The sequence below is a fragment of the Chrysemys picta genome, chromosome 2 (assembly GCF_011386835.1).
Source record: "Chrysemys picta bellii isolate R12L10 chromosome 2, ASM1138683v2, whole genome shotgun sequence".
NCBI lineage: Eukaryota > Metazoa > Chordata > Testudines > Emydidae > Chrysemys > Chrysemys picta.
Window position 1 is genome coordinate 182,568,313 of NC_088792.1, and position 27,116 is coordinate 182,595,428.

General features: G+C 42.7%; 1 protein-coding gene across 4 annotated transcripts in view; it reads left to right on the forward strand.

Annotated features, from left to right (window-relative positions):
- Window positions 1-1,666: 1,666 nt before the first annotated feature.
- The window catches only part of RANBP9 (RAN binding protein 9), a 71,944-nt gene continuing 46,494 nt past the window's right edge, over window positions 1,667-27,116 (forward strand). For 2 of the 4 annotated variants that reach the window (XM_005302857.4, XM_024107833.3), the window contains exons 1-2: window positions 1,670-2,223; window positions 9,683-9,794. In XM_005302857.4, coding sequence (XP_005302914.2) covers window positions 1,809-2,223; window positions 9,683-9,794 — 527 coding nt within the window. In that variant the 5' untranslated portion in view covers window positions 1,670-1,808. Of the gene's footprint in view, window positions 2,224-9,682; window positions 9,795-27,116 lie in introns of all 4 variants that reach the window. The other 2 variants (XM_005302858.5, XM_024107832.3) reach the window with 2 other exon arrangements.

Genomic DNA, 27,116 nt, shown 5'->3' on the forward strand with positions numbered 1-27,116 from the left:
CAGATTTCACGGTCCGTGATGGGTTTTTCATGGCCACGAATGTGGTAGGGCCCTATTTATTGGATTAACTTCTATTGGTGAGAGAGACAAGCTTTTGAGTTCCACAGAACTCTTCTTCAGGTCTGGGATAGATACTCCCAGTGTCACAGCTAAATACAACCTTGAGCAGATAGAATATGTGCTAACTACTTATGCCAGTGGTTCTCAGCCCATGGCTCGCGGGCCACTTGAGGCCCAATCAGCACATAGCTACAGCCCATTGACATCCTCATGGCCATACAGATAGTTACATATATAGTGTTTGGATGCAGCTCACATAACATAGAGAGCTGCATATGCAGCTCGCAATGGTAAATAGGTTGAGAACTACTGACTTACGCAAAATTAAGGGACCATTCAAGGTGAAATGGCCTGTTAACACTGCTGTAGTCATAGGACAAAAATGAGGGTTAGTGGGTTACAGATTGTTGTAATAAACCATAATCCAGTATCTTTATTAAGACAATGATTTTTAGGGTCAGCCAAAGTTATGAATGTAAGCTCCCAGGCTCATCCTTTGAAACTATTATGTTGTAGGTTTCCTTTGAGGATGAGGACTGATGGGTCAGATATGGAGTGAGCACTTTGTGAATAGCTGTAGTATGAATGTATTGAATTTTAGTACCTGGAACCAGGGAGAAAAACCCACTCTATGGGAGGAGCAACTCTTGTAGACCACAAGGAAGTACTCACTCCATGGACCATAGTTTAGGAATTGATACTCTAATTTCTTTCATATACAATAATCAAAGGTGTTCCTTGTAATGACTGTAGATTATTTTTTTCCTGACAATCTAAGAGGTATCATTCTTTTAAGATCAAATACATGCTAAGCAACAGATGCCTAGACCCCTCAACAGAACAGTGTTATCCTTTGCAGAGCAGAAGGCTCCTTGCCTGAAATCAACAAACCCAGTCTATAAAATAGGATTCTTGGACAGTAGCACCCTGAGGCACGTGTGATCGTATTAACATCTGTGAAGGGTGCTGGCTGCCACTAGTACAGCAGGGCAGTTCCCACCCCTGAGCCTCACTCTACACAAGCCTGCATTGGGTTGCTTCACCCCAGGACTGCTCGTTCCCACACCTCTTGGCTCAGGGGTGAGAGTGGGCTGGGGAGGCCCCGCAGGATTTTTGCTGGCGCCGGTGGAGCTGCAGACCGCCGTCCCTACTCCAGGCAGTCGCTCGTAGCCTGAGCTAGTCCCTGCTCAGTCCCCTCGGCCAAGCAGGACCGGGACAGGAGGGTCCCAGGCTCGGAGGAGACTAAGACCATGGGAAACATGCAGCCCTCCCTTGCAGCTGCCACGTTTTGCACTAGCCCCGGTGCAGCAGCACCGCGCGGCCCAGGCTCCTTCGCCCTCACGCCTTCTCTCGTGCAGGAGCGGATTGGCCACCGCCCTCGCGCCCTGTGATTGGCGGAAGCTCCTCCTCCTCCTCCTCGCGCCGCCGCGGGGAGCTGCTCAGCTGATCCGGGACGTTCCACCGCAGCAGCAGCGTCTGGCGCCGGCCTGGGGACCAGCCGCGGCGTCTCGCGCTCTCACCCCCTCCCCTCTGTCTTGCGCAGCGGCCCGAGCTCGAGACCCCCGCGCGCGCCCCCTCCCCACTAGCCCCGGGTCTGTAACCGCCGCCTTCCGACTCCGGTTCCGGGCTGCCCGTCTAAACCGCTCCCCCCCCCCCGCCTTGCTCCGCAGTGCCCGGGCCTGCCCGCCGCGCCCGCCCCGGAGACCGTCCGCAGACAGCTGCTGCGGCAGGAGGCGGCCGAGGCCGGGATGTCCGGACAGCAGCAGCAGCTTCCGTTGACGGCGGCTCCCCAGGCCTCGGGGATCGCCGCCCCCGCCGCTAGCGCCGGCCCCGCGCCGGCCTCGGCCCCGGCGGCCGCCGCGCTACTGCTCCACCCGCCGCCTCCCCCGCCACCGGCCACCGCGGCCCCGCCGCCTCCCCCGCCCCCGCCCGCCGCCGGGCCCCTGCCCGCCCTGGGCCTGCCGGCGGGGAGCAGCGCCCCGGCCGCCTTCCCGCACGGGGACCCGGCCCTCAACGAGCAGGAGAAGGAGCTGAAGCGGCGGCTGAAGCGTCTCTACCCGGCCGTGGACGAACAGGAAACACCGCTGCCCCGCTCCTGGAGCCCGAAGGACAAATTCAGCTACATCGGCCTCTCGCAGAACAACCTGCGGGTGCACTACAAAGGTGAGAGCCCGGCCCGCCGGGGGGCGCCTGCCCTGGGCTGGATGCAGGGCCCGGCCTCATCGTGGGGGCGCCCCCATCTGCCCACCTCCCGCCTGGACCCGGGGCCCTCTTCCCCCATGGAGCTGGGAGCTAGGCCACGTCTCTGTATATATAGACGCACACATCCTGGGGGTGAGGGGAACATGTACACATGCAGTCCCCATGGGGCCCTTTGCCCAGTTCCCTGGAGGAGGGGGACTTGGGCTCCTGGCTTCTCACCTCAGTGCCCCTTCTACTTAAGTCTACTCCCCTACTGGGTCCCCTCCTCACCTGGGTGGAAATCTCTCTTGGGAAAGGTATCTGCTTGATCGTGGAGAAGACATAACAAGAAATAACTCTTTCTGGAATTTGCTAAAGAGTTTACATTACCGGGGGTGATGATCCGGATTCCCCGTTTCCCCCTCCCCCACCCGAATATAAACCTGTGGGAGAGGAGGGGAAAGGCCCATCAGATCTTTTCTCCTTTCTCACTGGATTTTTGGGATGGGATGGGATGGGATGGGATGGGGGGGGGGGGGCTATAAACTAGTAGACTTCCTCAGCCTGTCGATTCTGCTATCAAACGAGTTTGAGGACAAGCAGGAGAATAAAGCAGAATCGGCTTGGTGTCGTGTCTAGCTACAAAAATAAGCAGGATGAAATGCTTTTTGTCTAGAAATGGAGAGAACAAGGGCTATAGGGAGTTATAAGATCACTAAATGTAAAACGACTAAACATGGAAATGTCAGGGAGGGGAAGCCACAGAGAAAACATATCTTGATTTGTAGGAAATGAAACTTCTATGAAATAATAGAATTAAAAGTAGTCCCTGATTATAGTCCCTGTATAAGTACTATACATATGTTGAGAGTAGTAGTGTGGGTAATATTCAAGATTAATTTAAAATGTAGGAGAAAATAATCTCATACTTTGTGCTCAGGTTTCTCACAGATCAGTTTACAGTATTGTATGGCTTTTATTTCAGAAGAAAAGATATACAAATTACATACGCTCATGTAAATCAGCCAGAGATAACAATAAGGTACTTTAAGTATTGGTTGTTGAGAAAATGTCATATAAGCGAGAAACATGAGTTCACCCTGACCTGAAAAAACACACATCTGGCATTCCACACCCAAGTCCTAAAGTAGAAGTGCTTCAGATTAAAAGCAGCTTCTGGGTTGGCAACGAAGGCGAGGTCAGATTGTAGTCAAAATGAGTATGGGGGCGGGGAGGAAAACCCCAAAGCCTTGTGGTTACCCTTTTTCAAAGTTTACAGAGGTGAAGCTCAAGTGAATTCTTGAGAAACATGTTACAGTTGATTGAAACAGGAGGAAGATGGCAACACAAAACACAAATCATATGATTTGGGTGCCAAGAAAGGTTAGATGTATTCTGTAACATAACCTACAATAGACAGGTCCTAATCTATATTAAATGCAAAATATTCATTTTAAGTAACTCAAAATTTGATGTAAACATACAAAAGCCAATAAATTCAAATTTGGTAAGCCTTATTTTAGGCTTTTTGGTTTGAATTTTGTTTGGAGGACACCTAGAGTAAGTTAATAACAGTATGTCCTTATATTTGAGTTTTCTGGCTTTTGTTTGGATTTTTATTACTTTGATATTTTTAGGAGTATTTTGTGTGTACTGGGATCTGGCTACTGTAAAGATTCTCGTAGCGAGGGTGTAGCTTTATGGTTAGCAAATCCTCCCACTTGTATTTTTGTTTTTTGCTGTGTGTTTTAAATAATAGTTTATAATCGGGTAGATATAGAATCTTTCTGATCTGTTTTAATGTGATAATATAGTTGTTTTTCTCTTTGCCCTATTCCTCATCTCTCCCACCAGCAGGAGGTAACCATGTGTTTTTGAAACATGGGCGACTACTTAGTGAACATTGGGCCCTCGAAAACTAGGGAGATAGTTGCCATAAAAGTACATTGACTAAATTGAGTCACTAATTACTGTTAACTTAATCTTACTTGACAATGCGGGGGTTAAGGATGAATAGACCACTAGGGGTCACCAGACTAGTCCAGGGGAATGTGGATCAGAAGTGGAATGGGTGAGGGGCAACTGTAATACACATAGCTTCCTCTCCTTCCTCTAACTGAAATGTGCTATATTATTAAAGCAGTGAATGGCTCCTTGAAAACTTCCCATCTTTTCCCTCCCTGTTCCATTGTCACCTTCAATTTTGGCCTGGTCTACACTAAGAATTTACATTGGTATAGCTGTGCCATTGTAGTGTTTTAAGTGTAGACAAACCGGTAGACGGGCATTGGAGTAGCTCCTATATAGGCTGGTAGCCCAAGCTTTGCTTCTTTGCTTTTGCAACTTTTGGCTAAGCTATGAGTGGCACCAAGAGACACCACCCCCACTTCTCTGTACCTATTTGTGAGGGGAGAACTAAAAGAAAATAAATGAGAAAAAAACAAAATATTAAGAGACAAAAACAAGCAAGACAAAACAAAAAGAAAATAGGTCAGGACGGAGAATGGATGATTGAAATAAGGAAAGATGGTATCAGCTGTGTTCTTGCACTGTATAGAATGTCACCCATTGCAAAACAATTTCAAATAGGGCTCCAATTAAAGAAAAGGTTCAGCCTCTCTAATTTTGTAAAGTGCTGGCACAGGCAGTACACCTTGAGCTATCTAGGCAATGGGGAAAGAACAGGAGGTTGTGTTTGTTTTTGTAAAGATCTTGATTGGCACATTTGGATTGGGGAGAGATTTGTGGGATCCTCCATCAGTCCACTTGAAAAATAGATCCAGTCGAGAAGCATACAAGACCCCAAAAAATGACTCCCTTAGAATCATAGTGTTGGGAGTAACCTCAGGAGGTCATCTAGTCCAATCCCCAGCTGAAAGCAGGACCAACACCAACTAAATCATCCTTCCTCCTCTGTCTTGTTTTTGTATCTTAAACACATTTATTTAAGCTTCCTCTGTTGCCCCTGCAACATTCTGATAGAATCAACTTTTCTGGAGGCATTTGTTCCTTATCTGTGAGTGGCACTGTTCTGATAACATCATTTTTCCCCCGCAAACATTTTCCCTCCTCTTTTCCCTTCCACCTGTTTCTTTCCCCTCCTGTTTAATGTCCCAAGTGAACTTGCCTCTCTGATGGGAGGTTTTCTTTGAGAAATATTGAAGATGAAGGGAAGAGGAGAGAAGTAAGTTAAAGGTAGGAAAATCCTGCCATCGAGTGAGCTGTATGGAAAAAATGTAGAGGTCAGTATGTCATTTGCAGGCCACATTTTGACCTCCCAGATATTAGTGTGCAATATCTTAAAATCCTAACTTGCCTATGAAAAAATAATTGTGTGAAAAAGCCACAATCAGTCTGTCCTCTGATTATTTTTTCAGATCACTTAATAATTTGAACATACTGACATATTGCCAGATTTGAGGCTTTTGTTTTCTTTGGTTTATGAGAAAAAGGAAATCCATATCTCCGATGGAATTTGAGGGTTTGTAATTTTCCTGCCCACCACCAGATAGTCCATACAGAGCTTCAGGTAGACAGAATGTCTTCTCCCAGCCTGGACAGTTGTGCTGCTTCATACTTCATGAATAGCATTCACTGGATCATTCTTTTTGTCAGCTTACTATAGAGCACTTGAACTAATCAGATCTGTCTCAAAAGGAGATATTGGTTACCAGGTCAAGGTGCAAGAGGAAGGACTACAGTCTGATGGCATTAAGATGATGAAAACATGCCTTGAGCATACTTTCTAAGGGGCAAACAAAAATCAAAGATCGCTGCCAAAACTGAACAACATTGTCCATCTGAAACATACCCTCATCAAAATGGTGAGACTGTGTGTGAGGGGAGCATCTAGCTGTCCTCACATCACCTATCAGAACCAGCATAATTTCTTCCCAGAACTTCTGAGTCAATCATTCAGTTATGTATTTCAGAAATTCCGATTCTTAATTCTATAGTTTTATCAAAGTTTAGACACAGAAAAAAATACAGATATGGGTATCGGTAATACCTCACTTATGTTTCTTAAATTGGTCACAAAATAAATATAAAATAGGAATAAGCTGAAATTAAGCCCTCTGGAACACAACAAACTATTTACCTGTTGATTAGAATTGACCTAGCACTATTTACATTGATTACTTAGACTTTTCTTGGTATATCTTCATAAACAAGAAAGGTAAAACCTTTTCAGAAAAACATGTTTCTGTCAACTTATTAATATACCTTTCATTGTAATCTAACAGTCCTTATCTGAAGGTGAGAACGTTAATCAGACATAAAGGTCCATTTTTATAGGGTAAAGGCCACAACAAAATGGAATTACTGTGAAAATACGATCTTTGAATTATTGATTTAAATATTTTTAAAATTTTTGTTTATTCACAATAAAATGTGAAATGAAAATGTTCCAGTGATCTTCTAACATGTTAATGTTCACTGAAACTAACTGATAGTTATGTTTTCTAATACTGTGTATGTGATCATAAGCCAAAAAGTAGCACAGGATTTAATTGCAAAGATATTCATAAAGAGATTTACCTAAATAGACAGGACAAAACCATAAGCAGTACAGTTTTTAAAACAAAAAATCAGTAATCCTGGTTGGTTTGTTTTTTAATTTGCTGTTTCCTAGAAACAGACTTCATTTAGGTCACCTGTGTGGTGATTGCCTAAACAAAATGGGCAAAAATGATACAATTTGAATAAATAGCCATCAATAGGATTTTTTTCAGTGAGGCTTTGGCGAATAGATATTAACCACACCTTTGTTGACAGTGCAGTCTTTTCTTTCAGTGTAAAGACAAGTCCTCTCTGAATTGCCTCTAATGCCAAGTTAAAAATCTTCTAGCTGACTTCCAGTGCATCCAGTTGTATATCTATAGTTCCCTAATAAACAAAAGGGAAGGATCTGGTTGTGGTAATCCTGAATAGTTTTTCCAGGACCACTTAAAGTACCACCAAACCAACATTGTGCAAGAATGGCAAAGTGACTCTGTTTTGATTGCCATTGTAACACCGACAGCAAAGTTGGGATCTAATTTTGCCCGATTAAAACCAAGTGTAATCCGTGGAAGAAATTGAGGTAAGACAGTATTCAACAGACCATTTTTTGGTCTCATTAAAACCTTTCCCCATTTGTTTACTGAGAGTAGTTTTGTTCTTATTTCTCAGCTGGCTCACAGTTGTCTGCTAAAACTATCAAAAATCAGATTTTGGAACTGTATTTATATAGCTGTATTTTAAGAGTGTAAGGTCATGAATAGCTTTGTCCAGATGGGTACTCCCATTGACTTAAGTAGGACTACTTTACTCAGTGTTTGTGAAGGTATGTGCTTAGAGCAGCGGTTCTCAAACTGGGGGTCAGGACCCCAATGTGGGTCATGACCCCATTCTAATGGGGTCGCTAGGGCTGGCGTTAAACTTGCTGAAGCCCAAGCCCACCACTTGGGGCCAAAGCTTGATACCCGCTGCCTCAAGCTTTGGCTTCAGCCCTGGGTAGAGGGGCTCAGGATAGAGGACCCCCTGGCCAGGGCTGAAGCCCCGCGGATTCCCCAGGCCAGCAGGGCTTGGGGTTCGGCTTTGGCTCTCTTCTCCCCCCCCCCATTCCCCTTTGCCCAGGGCAGCAAGTCTCTGGCAGGCTCAGGCTTCGGTCCCCACTTCTGGGGTTGTGTAATAATTTTTGTTGTCAGAAGGGGGTCGTGATGCAATGAAGTTTGAGAACTTCTGGGTTAGAGCTTTGCAGGATTGAGCCTACATATGACATTTTTGAAAGCTTAAAAATGTCATTTTCAGTAGATGCTAAATTATTATGTTCCAACTGGCTTTTTCAAATGTGATTTTTTTTTTTTTTTTTTTTATGCTTAGATATATATTTTTTTTACACTGTTTGTTTTACTTCAGAACCAATTTTCAATTTGTAAATGCCCGAAAAGTCTTTAAGGTAATCAACAGGAATGTCTAGCTGCTATAATAAAAGCAGGAAGCCCTATTCATAGAATGTTGTAGCCTCCAAATTTTTAAAACGTTTTTGGACAAAGTCAAAGTTTAAACTTGAAAAAGTTAGTAGTTGTAATTAGTTGTATGAAAGGCCCACACAAATAGCGGAAACTGACTTGAATATACAGTGGAAGCAGTTTAACTACAAAATCACTGTCAAATGCATAAAGTAAACTTGGGAACGTATTTTTTCTGTAGTCAGTTCTTTGGTTTTACTTGTAACAGGTTGAAATTTTTTTTAACACAAGTAATTTCTAAATAAATGGTACCACCTTTAAACAGGACAGTCAGAGTTCATGCTCTGCTCACAAGCTTCAGAGAGGTCCCTTTAAGGCTTTGGCTGCTTAATAGGCCCAAGGACTTCTGTATAGCCAAGTATGGCAACTGAATTTATGGCATCTAAACAATTAACTGCTAGCACTTAAGAACAAAACAAAAACTTATTCTGGAACTTCTAGAGCTGTAGATTTGCTTATTACTCTAATTGAATCAGCCTGGGATAATTATAACTTACCGGCGTTGAGAAATACAATAAATGCATTCAGTCTTGTAATTTGAGTACATGGCAGGAGCATGACTTGACAGCAGAAAATAAATAAAGGCTATATATAAACTTCAGTAAAAAATCAATGTTGGATTATTCAAACAATTTTAGATAAAAAAGAGGTTATTAATGACACTACTAAAGGTAGTACACAACTAGAAAATGAAAACAGTTGTCCAAGGCCAAAAATACAGAGACTAGGACTTCTTGCAGTAGCCGATTGATATAGCATTTGCTGTTTTGTAACAAAAAGAGTAGGATCTGTGTTTACTTATTTGAAGACTTTATGAGGTTAATGCATTGTTGAAATCAAAGAAATTCAGAACATGGAAATAAGCTACCTACTGTGCTGGCTATAAAGTAACTGACAGTTCTATTGTAGACAATAGTAACAAAATATATTGAAATTGTTTAAAGAAATATAAGTATACCAAGCAGTAGATTAAAATCAATTGTATCACATTTCAGTTTCTAAAAATCAGTAAATGCTGTGCAACTGAGAAGCCATGCAACGCTTTCAAGACTTATTATGTGGACTGTTGTCACAATCATATATCCACATTTTATTGCAAACAGAATGAATCTTGTTTTGTAATTGTTTGTTTTCAGATAACTGTAAAGCCTTTTTAAAGCAGCAGTCATTGAGTACCTCTCTCAGCTTGTTTAGACAAGGGACAATGGTTAGCATATTCTAGAACACGTTCATAAGAAGGAACATTGCTTCATATGCTGTTCCATTCACAAATAATGAGTCTGATCAGAAATTTTTTATGCACAGAAGTAAATTGACTACCCAAAGTAAATCCTTTATTTTGAATGGCTTGTACACTGTCAAACTTGCACTTCTACAGTTTACTAATTTAAAATATACTTTAGATTTTTAATGTGACTGTTTTGCAGGTCATGGCAAAACTCCAAAGGATGCTGCTTCAGTTCGAGCCACACATCCTATACCTGCAGCTTGTGGAATATACTATTTTGAAGTTAAAATTGTCAGTAAAGGAAGAGATGGGTAAGCATTGAATGTATCCGTTTGTTTTCGTATTATTTTCTGCCTTTCTGGAAGAGTTGCACTTTACATATTTCTACAACTCCATACCAGTTTTCATTTAATCAGTCTGATCGCTTCAAAGTCAAAACAGATTATTCAATTAAAAATACTTTATAGCAACTAGATGGCTCAGGAGACTGGTAACAATGCATATAGTGAGCTTTTCACCTCTCACCGTTTTAAAGCTAGCCTTCTTCATTACTGACCAGAAACTACCATCTGGAAGCCTGTGTTAGATGAATTAGTAGTCTTAGTTCATTTCCCAATAGTTAAGTGTCCTGGTTATAAAAAACACCATAATTAGCATCCTTGTTGGCAGTTTTGGCAGAGGAGTTATGGATTGAATGGCCACAAAGACTGAGCCTGCTCTCTTAGGTGTAGTCCTTTCACAATGTGGTGGAGGCATGTTGTCAAGCTAACGGCACAGCTACCACCCAATACTGTCCATTGTGTGGCCAAATAGAGAAGTTTATTGTCTGGGACTGTCAATCCAGCACCTTTTTCAAGTACTGTATTAATTTAAAAAAGTAAATGACGTGTGTGTATATTAAACTACTTGGCAATGAACTGTTGTTGAAAAGATTTCAAATGTTAAATGTGCTGAGTAGATGTTTAGTAATTAAGCAATGATCCCATGGAAAGAACACAAGGTCTTGAACAGTTGAGCAAGTACAGCTGCTATTTTCCAGAGTGTTTTGGTTTGAAAGTCGTCATGAGACTCTCTCTTGTATCTCAGAACTTTTAGACTGCATTGCTTTATAAAAAGGCATATTATCTAACTAAGGCAGGTAAGGGCTTACTGGGAAAATTCTGACGTGTGAATAAATAAAGGTGGATTGGCAAATATGCCTCAATTATATGGGGAACATTTGTCTTTCATTTTTTTGGTGGGGAAGTTCTAAAAGCAGTAGTGTGTGTGGGTGTGTGTGTGGGTGTGTGTACATAGTATATAGTCCCTCAAAGTCTCCCAAGCAAAAGAAAATATATATATATACCAGTAGACAAAAGGTTACCCATTACCTCAAGGAGGACTTGCTGGTGCCTTAAAAAGAAGGTGAAGTGATGGGACAAAGTGAAATTAACTGTACTTGACACCTTTAATGAAGCTGAATAATCTTGGCAAGAATAAAAAAAACTGTCAAAAAAAATTCCTGGCATAGGGCATCTCAAAGTCAATTTCATGCTTGTACAACACCTGTAACTACGAAACACCAATACTACTCAGGCCTTTAGGTGCTATCACAATAGTTACTAAACCACATTGGAGAATGATTACTCACCTTTTGTCAGAGCAACACCACAAAAGTGTTATAGTGGGCAGTCCCTCAAAGTCTCCCAAGCAAAATTTTTTATATATATACACACACACACACACACACACACACTTACCCATTACCTATATTGACTAGATAGGAACATATTGGGAAGACAGCCTCTCAACAGAATATGGAGCAAGGACAGGAAGCCAGTTGAGGGATTGTAGGAGGAGTTGGGGGATCAGAAGAGGAAGTTTACTAAAGCAGTCTTTTGGATCGATGCATGGTGAGAGTTTAAAAGATTATTTACGGCATGTCAAGTGACTGCTAGTGCGTGAACAAAGATTTTGGCAGTTAGAATAGTGGGGAAAGAGTGGATTTTTGATTGAGTTAATGTGGAAGAAGCAATGGAGACTGGATATGGGGTGGGAAGGGGTTAACAGTGAGTTATAAATCAGATTACACTGAGGTTGCAGGCCTGGGAGACCAGAAGGATAATAGTAGTCAGTGGAGATAAAGGAGTTAGAAGAGAGAAATATAATTAGTTTGGTTTTGGAATGATTAAATTTGAGATGATGGCTGCACATGAGGGTGCCCTAAAGTTTCCTCTTGGAAGCTTGGAGCTCTCTAAGACAACTTTTTGGGCGTTCATGATGTGATGGCCTCTGTGGCTTACCTAACTCCTGACAGTTCAGCCATCCCACCTTGTTTTTCCAAGTGCCTGTCTCAGGGTATGTCTACACTTCAAGAGCCATACTGGCCCAACTGGGTTGCTTCAACCACTGCACGGTGCTGTAGACACTAGCTACAGCGATGGAAGGGGTTTTCCCCATCATTATAGTAAATCCACCCCCCTGAAAGGCAATAACTAGGTAGATGGAAGGAAGCCTACTCCAAAGAGCCAAACAATATAGCTTAAGGCAAAAGGCAACAAGTGACTCTAACAAACAGTGAAGGGAAAGGGGAAGGAAAAATGAAGGTAATAGTATTAAGATTATAAGCTCTTTGGAACAGGGACCATCTTGTTCTGTTTTGTACATACCTCACATAGTGAGGTCTTAGTCCGTGATGGTTGGGGAGCTCATAGGTGCCACCACAGTACAAATAAACAATTGCACAAGTTGATTGTGTCCAATTTCTTTGAAGTGTGTTAATTAAAAAAAAAATCAACCAACCACTGCCTTGTTTCTATTATTTGCTTTGTTATCCTGTGCCTCTTTCTGGATAGTTTTACTCCTTAAGCCTCTGCCTGTTTCTAGAGTCTGTCTGGTTTTCATCTTCCTCTTAACTCTGCCTCTTCCCCACCTCCCCCCCTTTGTTCTGGTGGTGCTGTGTGGAACACTGGGAAAGGAGGTGGAAATGGTGAAAGGTGAGGGAGGAGGAATTGAGGGGAGTTGGAGGAGCAAGGTGTAGGCATGGAGAAGTATGGCAATAAGGACCAGGAGGCATGGAAAGACAGAATAAGTCATAACTAAATGTCAACAAGAACTCCTCTTACTTCAGTTGGAAGTGTTAATGGTGTTGATTTGGAGAAATGCAGGCTCAGCATCAGGAGGAATGTTTAAATATCAGTCTGTAAAAGTGTACAAGCCTCTGCTGATCCAGCAGCTTTTTTGGAGAGCTGGAGACTTCTAAGGTTTGATTATGGTGCCTGGGAAGCAACTGTTAGGACTCATCGTCAGTGGGCAAGGCCACAATGTCTCCAGTGAGAAGGGTGGATAGGGCATGGTGAGGAACCTAAAACAAAAACATATGCTCCCTTCAGTCTCTTGACTGTCGAGCTAAAAATACTGCTTCCAGAAAAGTCTATTCACGCATTTAAAAATAATGGGAGTGATGCCTTGTTTCAAATATTAACTGCAATGCACTGCCACTTACTGTTATAGGCAACCCTTTTCACTATAAAAAAAACCACATTTGTGCTTTGGTAAACCTTGGGTATCACAGTAATTGCTGTCAAAATATTCTGTGATGCACTTGGGGAAATGTTTCTTGATTATTGTATCAATGAGATGGTTGTATATTAAACCTTTCTCTAATGTGTTGAATGCATTCCTTATTTACTGTAATTTTGTTATTGGAAAACTGAAGTCAGTTAGTTTTTTTTCTGTGACTACTCAAAAACATAAATTTCATGTTCAGGAAAATGAGTGGCCAATAGTACTTGTCTGAGTCGGGCATTGCATAATCAAGCATTTTGCTAGCTTCTGCACACAGCTCTTAATGCACACAGTCTGATCTTGGTCTCTAGAATGGTTACTGAACTATGCCAAATTTTGGTGGTCTAGGGTTGATGATAAATGGAGCTAGGATGAAATCACTAATCCATTTTTTTCTTTAGTGACCTTCATTGAGATTTGAGCCACAGTCTCCAGACCCACTGTAGAATCATAGAAATGTAGGTCTGGAAGGGACCTCAAGAGGTCATCCACAACCTCCCTAGGAAATTTATTTCCGTGCTTAACTACCCTGACAGGAAGTTTTTCCTAGCGTCCAACCTAAACCGCCTTTGCTGCAATTTAAGCCCATTGCTTCTTTTCCTATCCTTAAAGATTAAGGAGAACAATTTTTTCACCTTCCTTCTTGTAACAACCTTTTATTACTTGAAAACTACTATGTCCCTCCTCAGTCTTCTCCAGACTAAACAAACCTAGTTGTTTCAATCTTTCCTCATAGGTCATGTTTTTCTAGACCTTTAATCATTTTTGTTGCTCTCCTCTGGACTTCCTTCAGTTTGTTCACACCTTTCCTAAAATGTGGCATCCAAAAGTGGACACAGTACTTGAGGTGAGGCCTTGTCAGTGTGGAGTAGAGTGGAAGAGTCTTGCTTAGAACACTCCTGCTAATAAATCCCAGAATGATGTTTGGTTTTTTTGAAACAGCATTACACTGACTCACATTTAACTTGTGATCCACTATAGGCCCCAGATTCCCTTCTCCAGTACTCCTTCCTAGGCAGTCATTTCCCATTTTGTATGTATGTAATTGATTGTTCCTTCCTAAGTGGAGTACTTTGCATTTGTCCTTATTGAATTTCATCCTATTTACTTCAGACCATTTCTCCACTTTGTCCAGATCGTTTTGAATTTTAATCCTGTCCTCCGAAGCACTTGCAATACCTCCCAGCTTATTGTCCGTGAACTTTATAGCTGTACTCCCTATGCCATTGTTTAAATAATTGAAGAGAATTGAACAGAACGGGACTCAAGACTGATCCCTGTAGGATCCCACTCAATATGACCTTTCAGCTTGACTGTGAACCACTCATAACTACTCTCTGGGACAGTGAGACAGTATCAAAAGCATTACTAAAGTCAAAATATACTACTGCTTTCCTCCTATTCATAAGGCTTGTTACCCTGTTAAAGAAAACTCTTCTATTTGTTTGACATGTTTTGTTCTTGACAAATCCATGTTGATTCGTACTTAGCACCTTATTATCTTCTAAGTATTTGCAAAATGATTGCTTGATTATTTGTCCCATTATCTTTCTGGGTATTGAAGTTAAACTGACTGGTCTGTAATTCCCTGGATTGTCCTTAGTCTCCTTTTTATTGATTGGCACTATATTTGCCCTCTTCTAGTCCTCTGGAATCTCTCCCAAGATAATTGCTAATGGCTCAGATATCTCCTCAGTCAGCTCCTTGAGTATTCTAGGATGGATTTCATCAGGTCTTGGGGCCTTGAAGACATCTAACTGGTCAGAGTGATTTTTAGCATGTTCTTCTTCAAATAGTGTTCCTATGGGTGCTCCACTGTAGGTGTGTCTGCGTCCCTGCACTTCTGATCAGAGGTCTTTGGTAGCAGTGTCTGTTCGTCCTGCACTTGTGCTCTCCCCCACTCATGCTCTGCCTTGAGGCTAACTAGCGCTGCGTGGGCTAACACCCTCCTTTCCTTCTCAACTGCCCCTGGATAGAGATACTTTACCTGTTAGAATCACTTTATCTTAGACGTTCTTAGTGTTTTCGTTCACATTTTTGTTTTCGTGTGATAGGGTTTCAGTTACATTTTTTTTCTTCCCTGTTAAATAAACAAACAAATAAATAAAATATATTTAAAAAATTAAAAAAAACTTTATCCTCCTCTTCCCCCCCACCCCCCGAGATTGTCTCCAACAAGGGGCATGCTCAGTTCTCCCGGGCTTAAGAGGTGCCTCTCCTGCAGGGAGACCATACCAGTAACAGACAGACATTCCCACTGTGTCCATTGCCTCAGAGAGGCCCATGTTCCACAGAAGTGTACTTTTTGCCAGTAGCTAAAAAGCCTGATTCTGAAAAAAAACCTGGAACTAAAACTGAAACTACTCCTGATGGAGGGACCTCTGCAACCGACCCAGTTCCTGAATCTCCTCGCTGACATGAGCCATCACTGCAGCCTTCTACTCCAAAGGGGGTGAACCAAGGAAGAAACCTTCAGATTCCCTGCGTAAGATCTCCCAAAAAAGAGCTACGAGCCCTCACAGTGAGCCCCGAAACAGCCAGAGGAGATCTCCGACACGTTTGGTCATTTCAGTACCAATGGCTCCTAAGCATGGAACCAACAGATCGCATGGGTCATTCAGTGCAGACACCCCTAGTAAGCCAAGGACCCTATAGGCACAGGTGCTGAGGCAGTGGTACCACCAGTCATAGACAGGAGTACGGGCTGTATCGCTGCCTCCGTGAAGACAGCACCAGTGTAGAAGACCTCTGTACTGATGACAGCTAGACAGCCTTGTTCAGACTGCTCATCTCGGCCAATGTTGCCAGATTCCTTGCTCAGCAATGGAAAGCCCTGACAGTACTGATTGCCATGGTACCATAGGAATTTTGGTTTTCTAAGGACCTGGTGGTATCTGAGACCCCAGAATCCCTTTACTTGGTACTGGGGCCCCAGTACTGGGCACGACTTGACCACCGGAGTCACCACCGGTACTGAGCCATTCACCTTCAGTCTCCTTGTCTGCTCCACCAATATCCAGTGGAGACTCACATAAGGACCAGGGTGCTCTCTCTTGCCACTTTTGTTATGCTCCCTCCCACCATCAATCTGGGCCTTCCCAAACACACCTTTGTTCTGGACCTCAACCACCAGGATATGACCAGCAATGGGCTCTGCCACCCATGCCCTTTCCACCATCTCAATGGCCTTACTGGATCCATGGGTGGCCTATAGACACCATACCTCCTGGACAGCTAGTGTCACCCCCTGGGAATCCGTGAGGTTCCTCCCTCTGCCTCCATATTTAGAGCCTCTGAGGAAATTTTTGAGCAATGGGAGATTGGACTAGAAGACGAGGCCACACCGCAATCTAATTTCTCTTCCTCCTCTCCAGACGAGGCAGTGGTGCCCCCTCCTGCATCCATGGCAGAGGTTTACAGGCTTTTTCAGGACCTTACAAAGAGGGTGGTGAATACACTGAAAATCCCTCTCGAGGAGGTGAAAGACACCCATCATAAGTTGCTGGACATTTTACATACATCCTCCTCGAGGATTGCCCTCCCCATCAACGAGGTCGCTTTTGGACCTGGCCAAGCTCATATGGTAAGCACCAGCACTGGCCACGCCGACATGTGAAAGAGCCAGCAAAAGGTATTATGTACTGCTCAAGGATATAGAATTTCTCTTCTCTCACTTTTCGCCTGATTCCATCGTGGTGGATGCAGTGAACTCCAGTGGCCATCAGCATCACTCGAAATCCACCCCTTACGATAGGGACTGGAAAAGACTTGACTTGTTTGTGAGGAAGGCCTGCTCTTCTGCAAATTTTCAATTCCAAATTGCAAACTACCAGACCCTAACGGACAAATAAAATCATATGAACTATGCCAAACTTAACACCTTTATTGACTACCTGCCAGAGTCACACAGAGACCGATTTCATGCCATCATTCATGAGGGACAGTTAGTGGAGAGAATAGCACTCTAGCCCGCACTAGATACCATGGATGCTGTGGTCCGCTCGATTTCAACATCGGTTGTGATGCAACGGGTTTTGGGGCTGTTGAAGGAGGTTCAGATAATGGTCGAGGACCTCCCCTTTAAAGGCTCAAAACTGTAGATAAAACCAACGCCTCACTCTACACTCTGAAAGACTTTAGGGCCACACTATGGTCACTGGGATCTATATACCTGGATAGAAAAGGAAATTTAGTCCTCAGTCTTCTCATAAGTCACATCTGACCCAGTACACACCACAGCAGAAAATGTCCATATTTCAGAGGTGCAGACCATCTGGTCCTCCATGTCACAGCCTTTCACCTCAAACCACCAGTTTTGACACGTTGGTCACGGCCCTGAGAGATCACTAACAACACCACCAGCTGCAACTTTCTGATCTCTCACATCCCTTTGGATGCCACCTTGGTCTGTTACGTCAAAATTGGGAACACACAATTTCCAAACCCCATCTGTCAGATATTATCTCCAATGGGTATGCTATTCATTTAACCCCCTCTCCCCGCCCCTCCTCATACACCCTTCTCACAAGAGACTGTTAAGATAGGAAATAGGCATAGATCAAATCCTACCTCCTAGAAGCCATAGAACCTGTTCCTGTACATCTTTGAGGTAGGTCAGTGCTCGCCCACAGACAACCCGCCAACCTTACCTCTACTGGCCATCACCTACAGTCCTCATCTTAAACCTCTCCAACGTATCATCAGTGATCTACAACCCATCCTGGACAATGCCCCTTCACTTTCACAGACCTTGGGAGGCAGGCCAGTCCTCGCCCACGGACAACCCGCCAACCTTAAGCATATTCTCACCAGCTACCATGCACTGCACCATAACAACTCTAACTCAGGAACCAACCCATGCAACAAACCTCGATGCCAACTCTGCCCACATATCTACACCAGCAACACCATCACAGGACCTAACCAGATCAGCTACAACATCACCGGCTCATTCACCTGCACGTCCACCAATGTTATATATGCCATCATGTGCCAGCAATGCCCCTCTATGTACATTGGCCAAACTGAACAGTCACTACGCAAGAGGATAAATGGACACAAGTCAGATATCAGGAATGGCAATATACAAAAACCTGTAGGAGAACACTTCAACCTCCCTGGCCACACAATAGCAGATGTAAAGGTAGCCATCTTAGAGCAAAAAAACTTCAGGACCAGACTCCAAAGAGAAACTGCTTAGCTCCAGTTCATTTGCAAATTTGACACCATCAGATCAGGATTAAACAAAGACTGTGAATGGCTATCCAACTACAGAAGCTGTTTCTCTTCCCTTGGCGTTCACACCTCAACTGCTAGCAGAGCACCTCACCCTCCCTGATTGAACTAACTTCGTTTTCTCCATACTGATTTATACCTGCCTCTGGAGATTTCCATTACTTGCATCTGAAGAAGTGAGGTTCTTACCCACGAAAGCTTATGCTCCCAATACTTCTGTTAGTCTTAAAGGTGCCACAGGACCCTCTGTTGCTTTTTACAGATTCAGACTAACACGGCTCCCCTCTGATCTTTGAGGCAAAGGTTTTTATTCCCAATATTCCCTGATCCCCAAGAAACAGGGAGTTTGGAGACTTATACTGGATCTCAGAGCATTGAAGAAATTTGTGAAGGCTCAAAAATTCAAGATGGTCACATTAGCAGCGATTGTTCCATCTCTGGAACAGGGAAATTTGATCTCCGCCCTTGACCTCCAGGATGCCTATTTCCACATATCGATTCTGCCATCCCACAGATGATTCCTCTGGTTTCCCCTAGGTCAGGACCATTACTAGTACAGAATACTTCCCTTTGGCCTCTCATTGGCTTCCAGAGTATTCTTCAAAGTTCTCTCCATAGTAACAGTTCACCTATGCACCTTGGGGGTCATGATCTACCCATACTTGGATGACTCCTCAGGGACCCACTCCTTCGATGATGCCCTATGGGCCACTCACGGGACTATGGAAATAGTCACAAAGCTAGGGCTACAAATCAATGTCCAAAAGTCAACCTTAACTCCAGTACAGTGTTCAGTGTTTATAGGGGCCAATCTCTACTCCCTGCAAGTGCTCCTTCCGCAACACAGATTTCACAGTCTGTCCACACTCATAAGTTCAGGCCAGTCCATAGACATCAGCCAGGCATTGCCTCCACCTTCTGGGGCACATGGTGGCTGGCACTTTTTTAGTATCTCATGCCAGACTATACATGAGGTGTATTGAGATGTGATTCAAATTGGTTCACGGACCAAACAAAGGCAGGTTAGACAAACCTCTCTTGATGCCCTCCAGGATCAAAGACTCCCTGGATGGGTGGAAAGACCCAGCAAATGTTTGCCCAGGGGTCTTGTTTGCACACCACACACCCTTGACATTATGTCTCACTATGGATGCGTCCCTTATAGGTTGGGGAGCACATCTCAACAACCTCATGACTCAAGGCAAGTGGTAGTCTATGGAGAGGATTCTCAACATCAACCTCCTTGAACTCGGAGCAATTGGGAATGCTTTTGCTCTCTTTCTTCCACTGGTCAGAGTATGCACATGAAGATCATGACAGATGACATAGCGTGCATGTACTACATAAAGCATTGGGGGCGCCAGATCATCCTCCTTATGCACAGTAGCACTAAAGCTATAGAACTGGTGCATTCACTACAGTGTTCTAATATCAGCAGCCTACTTACTGGGAGATGCAGAATATAATAGCAGACAGTCTCAGGTGCAAGTTCTCACACGGCCATGAGTGGGAAGTGAACCCAGCAGTACTCCACAGCATATGCTATCAATGGGGGATACCAACAATAGATTTGTTCGCTACTTACCTGAACAGAACATGCTCACACTATTGCTCCAGGGCTTGCCTCGAACAGCACTCATTAGGGGACACACTTCTTCCATGGGACAAGGACCTTTTATATGCCTTCCCCCATTCCCTTTGCTGTTGAAAGTCCTGTTAAACATAAAAAGGGAAAAAACAAACATCATGCTGATTGCTCCCATCTGGCCGAGACCGATGTGGTACCCATACCTGTCACAGCTTGCGACATGTCCACAGATCCCTATTCAACCCACACATTACCTTCTCTCACAGAACAAGGGACACATTCTCCATCCCAACCTGTGGATGTTTCGGCTCAAGGCTTGGCTCGTTCATGGTTCCAACATGGCTCTTTCTCCGAGGAGATAGAGGAAACGCTACTATACAGTAGAAAATCGGCTACCTGTCAAACTTACCTGAAAAAGTGGACTAAGTTTCAGGTTTGGTGGAATTCCAGACAAATTACCCCAGCATCTTCTACTCTCCCCAGGGTGTTGGACTACATGCTGGATCTCAAGAGGTCAGAGCTGTTCCTCGGTTTGCTCAAAGTACACCTGGCAGCCATAGTGACTTTCCATTAACAAGTAGAGGGTTACTCAGTTTTCTCACACCCAACCACAAAGAGATTCCTCAAGGGCACAGTGAACCTCTTTCCCCAACCCAGACATCCCACTCCAATGTGGGACCTAAATCTAGTTTTAAAGAATCTTGCTCACATACTGTCAATGAAGATAGCATTTCTGGTAGTCATACATCAGCAAGGAGAATAGAGAAAATAGTGGCACTAATGGCATATTTCCCCCCCCTCCCCCCCCACTTACAGTATTCTTTAAAGACAAGGTTACTCTTAGGTCATACCCAAAGTTCATCCCCAAGGTGACCTCGTCTTTTCACATAAAACAGATGATTCACTCCCTGACTTTTTGCCCTAAGCCTCACCATGATAACAGGGAGGCTATACTGCACATGCTAGACATTAGGAGAGCCCTAGCCTTTTACCTGGATAGGACGAAGGCCTTTAGGAAATCTGAGCTTTTCCTTTCTTTTGTGGAAAGGTCTAAAGGCACAGTGATATTGGCCCAGACACACTCTAGATGGGTCTTGAACTGTATTAAACATTGCTATCATGTTCGCAATGTGGTACCTCCATCTGGAATCTGCACACACTGCACAAGATCAGTTTCCTCCTCTGTCGCCTTCCTCAAGAATGTTCCTATCTTGGAAATCTGCAGGGCAGCAACCTGGGCATCTGCGTATACCTTCGCAGAACACTATGCGATTACTGGAGGCTCTGCTTCCAATGCTGTGTTTGGCTCTGCACCATTATCATCCATAACACTCTACTCAAAACCTCAACTTCCCATGGGGGATTCTGCTTGGGAGTCACCTAGAGTGGAGCATCCATAGGATCATTACTCAAAGAAGAGAGTTACTCACCTTGTGCAGTAACGAGGTTTTTCGAGATGTCCCCGTATGGGTGCTCCACAACCCTTCCTCCTCCCATCTATTTCAGAGTTCGCAATAGGGACTCTGCAGCAGAGAAGGAACTGAGGGTGGTTTGTCCAACCAGTGCTAGTTAGCTTCGAGGCAGAGCATGAAGTGAGGGGAGAGCACATGTGCGGGCTGGATTCTGCTACCAAAGATATCTGATCAGAAGTGCAGGAACGCAGACACCCCTACAGTGGAGCACCCACAGTGGGGACACATCTTGAAGAACCATCATTACTGCAGAAGGTGAGTAACTCTCTTTCTGTATTTTAGCCTCAGGTCCTACCTCATTTTTACTGGCATTGCCTATGTTAGACATCCAGTTGCTATTAATCTTTTTGGTGAAAACTGAAACAAAAAAGTCATTTAGCACTTCTGCCATTTCCACGTTTTCTGTTATTGTCTTCCCCCCTCATTGAGTAATGGGCTTACCCTGTCCTGGGTCTTCCTCGTGCTTCTAATGTATTTGTAGAATGGTTTCTTGTTACCACTGATGTAGTCTGACCTCATATATCACAAGCCACTAAACATCACTCAGGTACCTCTGTATGAAACTGGAAAACATTAGACCAGAGTGTCTGAATTCGTAGGAGACTTTACTGTGTGCCACAGGCAGAGAACAGGAGAGATTAAGGTGCCAGTGCGGCCCCTCCAATAGCAGGGAATTGATTAGATGGGAGATGTCCATATGGTCCCAGCTGGTGAACCACACCTCGTTGCAGAGGAAGGAGAAAACCCCCCAAGATCCCAGCCTATCTGACCTGGGGAAAAATTCCTTGCCAGCCGCAGCTCTGGTGAATTACTGTGACCCTGAGCATGTGAGCAAAACATAAGCCAGGCATCTGGAAAGAGGATTCTCTGTACCATCCTAGAACACTGGTCCACCTTGTCTTGTGTCCTGTCTGCAGCTGTGGTCCCTGATGCTTAATTGGAAGGCAAAACCAAACCCTTCCTTCTCCCCAGGAATACATCTAGTCAATTGTGCATGGTGGGAGGGGGAGAAACCTCCCTGAGTTGTTCAGGCAACTGTCTGAAGCCCTGAGCCATAAGATTTGATTATCATTCTCTTTATGCAGAGCCGCAAGTGTTAAGAACATCTTGAGGGCAATGCAGGCAATCCAGTTCTCCCCTGAACCCGTGAAGGAAGGGGATGATTGGAGGTGGAGATCTTATAGTCACAGATTCCAAGGCTAGAGGGGATCACAAAGGCCAGACATCCCACTTCCTACCCTCCCTCTCCAAGCTGTAGAATTCCCCCAGAAGCTGGATTAATCACTTACTCTGGGTTTATTAATAAACAAAAGTGATTTTTATTAAGTATAAAAAGTAGGATTTAAGTGGTTTCAAGTAATTAACAGAACAAAGTAAGTTACCAAGCAAAATAATGCAAAAACACGCAAGTCTAAGCCTAATACGTTAAGAAACTGATTACAGGTAAAATCTCACCCTCAGATGTTCAATAAGCTTCTTTCACAGACTAGACTCCTTCCTAGTCTGGGCCCAACCCTTTCCCCCGGTACAGTCCTTGTTAGTTCCAGCAGACATCTTAGGTGGAAAGCAGGGGTGTTCTCATGACTGGCAGCCCCCTTTGTTCTGTTCCACCCCCTTTTTATAGCTTTGGCACAAGGCAGGAATCTTTTGTGTCTCTGGGTCCCCACCCCCTCCTCCTAAATGGAAAAGCACCAGGTTTAAGATGGATTCCAGTATCAGGTGACATGTTCACATGTCCTCTGAGACCCCAGCCCCCATTCTTCCAGGGCTTGCCCGCAAGTACCCAGGAAGGTTTGCAAGTAAACAGGGCCATTTACAGGTAATTGATTCTGAAGCACCGTTAATGGCTTCCACTTAATATGTTTACATCAGTAATACAAGTTTATATCTTATTCTCTTAACTCCAGACAGAAATACATGCAAACAAGTGGGATGAACACACTCAGTAGATTAAAAGTTTTGTAATGATACCTTACAAGAGACCTTTTGCATAAAGCATATTCCAGTTATATCACGTTCACATTCATAAGCATATTTCCATAAAACATTATGGAGTGCCAACTTCACACCAAGTATAAAAAGGCCTTACTGTTTTTGCAAGTTGGACTTTGAAGTACAATAACTTAAGCCTTGTCTACAGTGCTATTGTGGCCAACTGTATAGCTGAGTTCGTGCAAATCCCTAATGTAGACATGATTTATATTGGTGCCGCTTTACCCCATTTTTGAAAGGGGATAAACTGCACTCATAAAAACATACTGCATCCGAGCAAACAGTGCCTGTACTAAGGGTTTACACTAGACATCAGTGAAGCTGTTCCATATTCCCAGTATAAACAAGGGTTTAGACAACTTTCAGATCACAGCTCTTCTCTAACTCTGACTCTAATCAGTAATCTAGTTTTTGGCAGTGCACTGAAATATACATCGTGTACATATAGAAGTGAAAAAAGGAGGAGCTACTAGTCTAAACTAGCAAATTCTGTGAAAACACACATTTGAATTTTCACATGCATGAATGCAGTCTGAAAACTGTGCTCTTTTAATTTGTAGCCTTTTGGTGTGACCTGTCCTTCAGTTTCTCATATTTTTATATACAAACTTTTTTCTGTGATCCCAAACCAGCTTTTTCTTTAGCATTTGACATGTATGTCTGTTTGTTAAATGTTTGTCCTGATCGGATACTTACTGTGCACAACACAAGGGAAGTCTAACTCCTGTTTTTGTTTGAATCTTTGTTTTTACTACAGTATTTCAGTCCAAGAATTTTATGCAGAATTTTCAAACTTGTTTTTGGTGGGTTGAGGTATTTATTCAAACAGCAGAACTGTCAATTTTTTTTGGAAATAGGCTTTTGTTGTCATAGTGTATGAAGATTTTTTTTTGCTTACCATTTGAATGTGAAAACAGTATTAATAGCAGTGTACTTGGAGAGAGAGAGCAGAATCAAGTGCATGAGAAGTCTGATTTTAGTGCATTGATTTACATTATTGCCATCGTAACCTAAAATCCAAGATGATGGTTCTGTGAAAGAGTAGCAAACTGCTATGCTTCCATTTTTTATGTTTAGACTGTACCTAAATTTCAATTTCCTGCTGAGTGTATTTGATTGGTGATTTGGAGGCGAGGAAGAGAATGGAACCGTACAAAGGTAAAAGGGATTTTTCGAAGATTGCATTTGTGTATAATTTGATTAGGGATATGAGAAGTTGAAGAAATGGAGCTGTTTTATTACCAAAATATTTTTTTTAGTAAGGAGTGAAAAAATTGTTAACCTAAAAGAAAGCCAGTCCCAAAAGAGTTGTACTCTTCTGGTTTTTGGTCTCCCTGGTTTTTTTTGAGAATTTAAATTTTGCTCCTTCTAATAAGGTCCAGTCATATGAGACTAGTCCCTGTGCACTAGACTAAAATACACAACTGGCAAATATTCTCTGTTTGGCAGGGGTCCTATTTGTATGCATTTTTTTCCTGTGTATTGTTCAACTGGTATAACTTGCATCCTTGCAGAGAATATCCACTGGAGAAAAATGGTGTGACTGACCTTAGAAAGCCAGAAGAAACCTCTGAAGACCGAATCAATGTATTAAAATCTTCTGAGGACAAATACCATGGAAGAAAAAAAGTCATTATTACAGTGGACTGTAATCTCATTTTCCTCTACCACTAGTTATAGAACTGTGTGTGAATGGACTAGTCTTTTACTTTCAAAAATGGCTTCTTAGGAAATTTCTTGGAAAAAGAAATCTGCATTCAGTTTGGGTTGAATGAATGATTAGGCCTCCTGCATATTTTGAAGCAATTTATAGGGAAGGAAACATAAAACAGTTCATTATGTTGAGTCACGGGTTGTCTTGACAATAGAGCTCTTGCATTAATTTTCTCAGAATTTTAATGCATGTTGTAAAGATGGTTTTTAGTTTTCTGACCTCTTAACAATCAGGCATCAATGAAGACAGACGGTAGAATACTGTAGGGCATTTGAGATTTCTTAACATCCTTACAAGTGACTCAATGCGAAAACCTCTTAAAATTTTATACTATGTAATCTAAATCATCATACAGAGAGGGTAGTTAAACTCCCCCCCTCCCCTCCAAATCTGTACCTTTTTACTGGTAGGATTTCTAATAAAACAAATCCTCTTCTTAACTGCACTCACTGTATAACTGATTTTTCCGGAAAGTTAAACCTTCCTTTTTATTAGTTGTTGCCATATTTGATAACTTTAAAATAGGAAGAAATATAACTTAGATAGTACTTGACCTCAGTTGCGTTTGGTCCCATACAGATGTTTTGGTAACTTGGGTTTTATTACTGTCTGGTGTTAAGCTGCTTTCCTTATATCTATAGAACTTATGTGAGGACAGGATCCAGATATTAGCTTAGTCACTTATTTTCATCATCACCAAAACAACTTGGATTTCAAGGCCCGATGGAGTAACTTCCTCCAGGTACATCTGTAATATCTGTTGGCACAAAAGAAAGATTGAGCAAAAAAAGCTAGGGATTTTGATTTTTCTAATATTATAGCTTCCTAATGAAATATGTGGTGTTTTTAGTAAAAATGTTCATTGGTGAGCTTTACCACAGAGAGAGTTTTGCTTTGTCGTTGTTTAAATTTGTCCTTAAACAGAATGGCGTTTATTACCAAAAGTAAGGAATCTTTTATAAATAGAGTAATGTATACAGCAATAACTTCATCACTGATACCAACAAGCTTTCTAGTAAAGCAGTGATTTGCTAACAAGATTTGATACGTACTCCATATTCCTTTTAGAAATGTGAAAGAGTATACAGAATGTTGTTAGATCTGAATTTTGATAGTTACTCTTTTGTCTTCCACACTGAGATAACTATCCAACATGATGGTGCAAGATTTTGGTGCACAGCTTCAATTAAGTATAATGGGAATTGCATATCTAAAATTTACATTGTCATGAATGGTTATCCCTGTTCTTTCTCTCAACAGTCTCTAATTCTTCATATTAATGATTTTTTTCCTCGTTCTCTTCTTAACCTCATATTCTTAATAGTTCTGCTTAATCTGTATCTAATCAGATATCAAGATAGAAACTTAAGCTCCAGCAATAATATGAATGCAGTTCTTAAATGAAAAAAACAACAACAAAAAATAGCTACTATAAGATTACTTTCTCTCCTTTTCACATTGCAGTGAAATCCAGTCAGGGCATTTCTACACTTAACTTGGTGAGGGTTTATTTATGTTAAGTGATCTGCAACGAATGGTTGCAAGATCTGGTTGTATGCAACATTTTGTTATCCCTTGATCAAGTTAATGTTGCCTTATACATTTGCAGCAACATAGCACTGTTGCAATGAGCATACAGAATTCTGGACAGACATCCCATGGTGTTGCTCAGCCACTCTTCAGTAGGCATTGTGAGACTTTTTTTTTACTGTGGATTGTGGGATTTTTAGGCTATGGAATTGAGACTTGGTATCAAACTGAATCATTCCTATGATTTCTCCTGTTTCATTCCATCCTTGTTCTTGCTTTGAAAATGGTGGTGGCTCACAAGTGCTGTCAGGCGGCACCGAGGAAACTTTGACCAATGCTGTGATCCTCATAGTGATGAATATAAATAGGCTGCTAAAGGATGTCTACTGTTATGCCTGAGTTCAGAACCAGGGATATAAAGGCATCACCTGAGGAGGAGTAGGCTGACGTTCAGACCCGTCTAGATCTCTTCCTCAAACGATTCTTCTCAGTGAAGCACTACTTTTTTATCTTGGAAAACTAGCAGTGATTGCAGGGACCAAGGTAGTGCTGAAGA